At 33.3% G+C, this 6,057-nt stretch overlaps 2 protein-coding genes across 2 annotated transcripts; both read right to left on the reverse strand.

The window, feature by feature from the left end:
- Positions 1–238: 238 nt before the first annotated feature.
- On the reverse strand, positions 239–2,938 carry LOC127092201 (uncharacterized). Its single transcript, XM_051031034.1, has 9 exons — positions 2,779–2,938; positions 2,622–2,707; positions 2,492–2,539; positions 2,232–2,320; positions 1,976–2,029; positions 1,141–1,208; positions 992–1,041; positions 752–849; positions 239–501 (listed from the first exon to the last, which is right to left on the reverse strand). Exons 1-9 carry the CDS (start codon positions 2,835–2,837, stop codon positions 397–399), a joined length of 657 nt encoding a protein of 218 aa, XP_050886991.1. The 5' UTR covers positions 2,838–2,938; the 3' UTR covers positions 239–396.
- An 800-nt stretch (positions 2,939–3,738) lies between these two features.
- LOC127097229 (uncharacterized) lies at positions 3,739–4,471 on the reverse strand. Its single transcript, XM_051035733.1, has one exon. The coding sequence runs from the start codon at positions 4,307–4,309 to the stop codon at positions 3,800–3,802; it is 510 nt and encodes a 169-aa protein (XP_050891690.1). The 5' UTR covers positions 4,310–4,471; the 3' UTR covers positions 3,739–3,799.
- Between the last annotated feature and the right edge of the window lie 1,586 nt (positions 4,472–6,057).

A 6,057-nucleotide genomic window follows, 5' to 3' on the forward strand; every position in this document is an offset into this window, starting at 1 on the left:
TAGGATTACATTAATCAACATGATCATACTTTACTTACCTTTAAGTCAAACTTCATATTATTAGGACTTTCTCTTGAGAATCAGAGAGTAACACAAACAGTAGGCTAGTAAACAAATATAAAAAATACAGCGAACCTTTCAACTTGCAAGATTAAAACGAAAGTCATACATACTACAAAGGAATAAAGTCTCAAACATAGACTTGAGGTAACATTGTTACTAGGCCCAGGAGTCCTACAATCTTAATCATCATTGCTACAACAATTCCATTATTTGGTACAATGGTTATCCAATCAAAGGAAATGTTGTAGATGCAAATAAATTTCAGAATCAGTTCTACAGTGGTACAGAAAGTTATATTATCTGTCTTTAACTAAAAACCAAGAATAATGCTCCTCATGCTTTTTTCTTGTCATGTCGTTTATAAAGTTTCGAACGCCGCTGCTTGAACAAATGCAGGTATAGTTTGAACCAGAGGAATGGATAAACTACAATTACGACCTGATAGAGAGAAATGAATCATCAATTGTAAGAATAAACATTTCATAAGTGCAGATAAGTCACAACAAGTAGACCTAGATCGACAAATCAGAACTAAAGCAAACATAATTGAATAGAAAGGAACAAAATAACATTTTACATCACAGTGAAACTGAACGAATATCTTCGTGCTATATAAGTCAATTTTCAAGAATGAGGTTATAGTAGAAGAAAAAATAACCGTGACTAATTGATGGCATAAAAAAGTTACCTTAAGAAAGTCATAATAACTAAATGGGAGGCTTGAAAAGGAATCTGCATAGATATTCTTCTTCTTTATAATTGGAAGCGCCTGGTACATCGCCCATACTGCAATGTATTGGCTAATCAGTTGCACTAGTTTATAAAAATGGTGATACAACACTTGCATAAGAATTGAACGAATGAATGTCAATCCATTGATAAACAAAACTTAATTATAAGAGGGAGAGATATAAGTTTATAAACACACCTTCTCCAGGAAACACTCCCAAAGGATACAGCACAATAAACGCAGTGTACCTAATCATCAAAAGATAAAGAAGCAAGCATACAATATAACTTGTTAACCTCATTTCTCCACCACTTTAGAGAATATAGAATGGTAAGATGGAAAAATGCCTGATATAGGTGATCCAAGAAGGACAGTTTCCTAAGCAACTGAAAGCATAATGTGAATATCTAATGACCTGCATCTCCAAAGATTGCAGCAAAATCACCTTTGGAATCATGTTATAATCATATTATGTCTATAACACAATTTTCATGGATTGCAAACTTATCATACCGTGAGTTTGGTAAAACGCAATAAAGAAAAAGGCTAAAACACAGAGCATGAACTATACACCTGATATTCTCTTAAAATAAATGATCATAGTAGAAAAGGAGAATCTGTAAGCACGTCACTTACAGAGAAATCAAGTAAAAAATGCTAAGAATAGTGAGTTTCTCGCATGTTATTATTAAGTCATTTTCCCATTGTTTGTTTGCTGAAACAAAACATATCATATAGGAGTAGATGATATTATGATAAAATAATGGTTCTGTTTTTTCCTTGATGAATATATGATATATGAGTACTTAACACCAGCACTACATATCCTAAATTGCTTTAAGTTGTCTTATAACTGGTAAAATCTTAAACAACAAGCAAGGTCACGGACTCATGGTATTAATTAAATTGTTAAACAGTTCGATTCTAAAGAAAACAGATAAATAAACACACACAAGACTTCAAATAACTGATCATGGAATTTGACTAATTGTTCCTACGTCTTCGACAGCAGAGTGACTGATGCAGTTTTTCAATTACGCAATGCTTAGGGTTACATAGTACAAAGCTGTGTTTTTCGATAGCAGAGCTCCTACACTCGATAATCTTCCTACATATCAATAAAATCAGCCATACTCAACATAAATGAACTACATCCAATCGAATAAAAAGTAAATAAGTCACCTCGCCTATGCTCCATGCAAGAAAAGTGATAAAAACAAAAGGTAACTCCTGGACCTAGAGAAAGCACACGGCATAAAACACAATTTAGAAAAGGGATCAAATCACACTAAAAGAGTTACACAAATAGTCACACTCTTTCAATAACATCTTATCTGATAAATAGCATTCAAAATCAACAATTTGATTCAAAATTACTACTCACTCCGGTCGGTATTATAAGAAAAAGTTTGTTTTTCAGAATAGAATAAAATAGAACCTCAGGAATTCCCCTAACAATGGCAAGCACAAAGTGAGTCCTTCCCGACCATTGCAGCATAGGAAGCAACACTCCACTTGGAACCAGTCCTGAAATTCAACACAATTCAATCATGAGTTGCGGTCTCGATAGCACCGACACCTCTGAGAAAAGATGCATCTGTGTCCGTGATTCCGTATAATTTATTCAATTTTTTTAAAATTATTATCCGTGTCTGTGCCGTTGTTTACCGGAAATAAATAATTGACAACAAAACCTACCAATGGCACCGTGTATGACTTCCAAGAATGCAGCAGATTGCAGAAAACCTAAACAAAATATTGAATCATCAATTAGAATTGCAACGAAAGGTGAATAATAAACTATAGTAGTAATAAATAATACACTGACAAATTAACGTTCCGGCGGAAGTAAAAGTTCCGGTGACGGAGGAAGTGGAGAGAAGATTGAACAAAATGATGGTTAACGAAACGGCCCTGTGAAACGCGAGGAATGTGAAAATTAGAGATTGAATAGAAAAAGTAGAGTGTGAAATGAAGATACGAACCATCCAATTGCTTGAAAAGAGTTGTAAGCGAGGAGATAAAGTGTTGAAATACGAGCCATTGTTGTTGTGGTTAGTTGTTATGGATATTAGATTAGATATGGTAGCTCATAGACTCTTTCCTTCCTTTTCACTAACCACCAACTTCTTCCCTCTCTTCTACGCACATCCAACATATCATAACAAACAATACCAATCTTATTTATCATTACAGTTATTGATGCACTTTGAATTTGCAGGGGGTCTAAAAACCCACAATATCAGCCCACATTTACCATTGTGGCGAGTCTAAAAACTACCTTGTTTATCTGCCATAGCGGTCATTGTGCCACTATTTGATAACACTATGTAGGATTAAGAAGCTAAACAACAGGAATATGATGAAACCATGGAATTAATTGATGCTGGTGTGATGAGTTTCGTTTGAAAATTTAAACCCTTTGACTGTTTGGTTTAATGCAATACAAGACTGGTAGACTAATAATATTACAATAAAGGATTTCAACTAAACACGTGGGGTGCATTATAGCAGACACAGACATATGCAACCGGTTAAATGAGCTATAACTCTATGACACATGGGGTATGTTTCTCATCCACCCTTATAAATCTAAACTAAGCTCTCATAAACAAACACACGTATCCACAACAATGTTCATAGAGGGTTTAATCCGTCTCATGATAATAAACATCAGCAATCATTGACATTTTCTAATATCAAATACACACACTTTCTTAATGAACCAAAAAGAGAGAAAACTAAAAAGATTTTGCCAAGAAATAAATTACTAAAAAGATATGCTCAAGACAAAAAGACAATAGAATGATGCAAATCACCAAATAATAGTCATGATTCACACACTCTAGGGGAAACAAAATAACCCTCATAAAATTCATCTATCATTATTTTATTTCAATTAAAAAAAAGCATACCACAAAAATAAAAGATAGATCTAAAATCTTATACAGAAAAGTTCAGTAACCCATTCCGAAATTGTATCAACTACCCAATTAAAAAAAAAACCTAAATTGAAGAAACGTCACCGTTTAAACGAAGATCATTATCGCAATCGAATCCGCATCCACACTGAGGGCATTCAAGGAAATTCTCAGCCCCAAAACTAGCAGAAGTAATACCCACAGAAAAATCAATATCATCACCACTCCGAGAAACCTCCACAATACTGAGCCACAAAATCACAATCTTGACGGAAATACCCTTGAGTTTATAAAGCTTATTCTCAGAAATCACGCCAGAGATAGTAGACTTGTAACTAAGCGTGTAACTTTCAATAGTGAAACTACAACTTTTTTCGAAGAACACTGAAAATTGCCCCGTTTCTCTGTTCAACGTGTACCCAATCGCGCCTTTCGGAAGAAGACCCATCGGGAAACCGTATTCCATGAGAAGATCATAAGCTGATAGATTGTTCTGTTGAATCAATGCATGCGATGATGTTGATGACGACGACAACGATGGTGATGATAGTGTTAGAGAGATTAACAAAATCAACATCAATTTAATTGAACACATCGTAGCGAAATCGAAAGTTGATTTTGATTTGTAAATTTGGTTAAAGGGGCACTTTAGAAGAGTTCAATTTTTGGGTTGTTTTTGTTTTTGTTGTTTGAAGATGCGGTGGATATCAAGGTGGAGATTCTTCTTATGTTTATGCTTTTGGTAGGTTAGGAAAAGTTTAAAATAAATCAAAAATATATAAATTAAATATGGTTGTTTGTTGCAAGCTTATAAATAATATTTAATTCTTCTTATGAAGCGGAGAAATAACAGCTGAAAATAGAAGTCTGAAATTTAATTTTAATTAGACCTTAGACAGCGCTTTTGTGGAAAGCGCTTTCTAAGATATGCCTTAGACAGCGCTTTCCAAAAGCGCTTTCTAAACCCCACCTTAGACAGCGCTTTTGGTTTTAATTTTTTTTTTAATTGAAAGACTTTAAACAGCGCTTTCTCAAAAGCGCTGACTAAGGTCTATATTTAAAAGCGCTTTCTAAAAGCGCTGTCTAAGGGGGGGTCTTAGACAGCGCTTTCTAAAAGCGCTGTCTAAGACCCCCCCCCTTAGACAGCGCTTTCATTATTTTTTTAGAATATTTTCCGTGTTTTATTTTTATTTTAACCTTAGACAGCGCTTTCTTTTAAAAGCGCTGTCTAAGATGCGCTGTTAAAAAACCTTTTTGGCGTAGTGTAGATATTCTTAATCTTGTACGTTGATGACATACTACTTTGCATTAACGATATATTCTTGATGCACGCAACTAAGAAATTTTTATCAAGAAAATTTGAAATGAAAGATCTTGATAACACCTCTTTTGTATTAGGAACTTAGATACACCTAGATCAATCTCGCGGTATTCTAGGATTGTCACAAAAGATCTATATTTATAAGGTACTTAAAAGGTTTGGTATGCAGGATTGTAAACCAGGGGATACTTCAGTTGTTAAGGGATACAAATTTAGTCTCAACCAATGCCCAAAAGAAAATTTAGAAATTCAAGAAATGCAAAATATTCCTTATGTATGCATACTATGATTATGGATATTTTCCAATTATAAATTGTGATATCCAGCTATATATAGTTTGTACAATAAGGTCATTGAATGATGTCATTAAAGTAAAATATGATCAATTAAAAATCGACATGTACATACCAACTTCATGTGATTTTCATGGTACACATTTCATGATGAATCTATGTCATTTAGTTATATCATTATTACTGATCATTGATAAGTTTAATTATGATTGATATAACGAAAATCAGTTTGGTTATGTATATTGGCATGACTAATGAGCGAGATAATTTGGATATGCTTGAAGTATATAATAAGAAATTTTTGAGTTTATAAAGTCTAACACATGTGTAAACATAAATATGTAACCGATGGGAGATTGTTAGAATTTCGGGTCACAAATATAATATTATATGCGTTAGGATCATTATTTAATTAGCCAAAACTATAGTGGTCTGATAATATTAAGTCTGGTTAAAAATATAAATGTCATGAAAAGTAAGGTTATTGTGTAGATACCATAAGTCAATATTTAATTTGATGAATGGTCAAATTAGAATATTGAAAACTAATAAATAACTATAGGGTTCTATATATGAGTTATGGTCTCCATTTTGTAGAACAAATAGGAAAAAGGGTTCATCATATTCTATCTTCACCCCATCAGAATAGATTCAAAAAACCCTAAAAAAACTCTACAAATCGGAGGATCACATACCTCTAAACATGAGAAAATTTTAATGACAGATAAT

This window comes from Lathyrus oleraceus, chromosome 6 (assembly GCF_024323335.1).
Source record: "Lathyrus oleraceus cultivar Zhongwan6 chromosome 6, CAAS_Psat_ZW6_1.0, whole genome shotgun sequence".
NCBI lineage: Eukaryota > Viridiplantae > Streptophyta > Magnoliopsida > Fabales > Fabaceae > Lathyrus > Lathyrus oleraceus.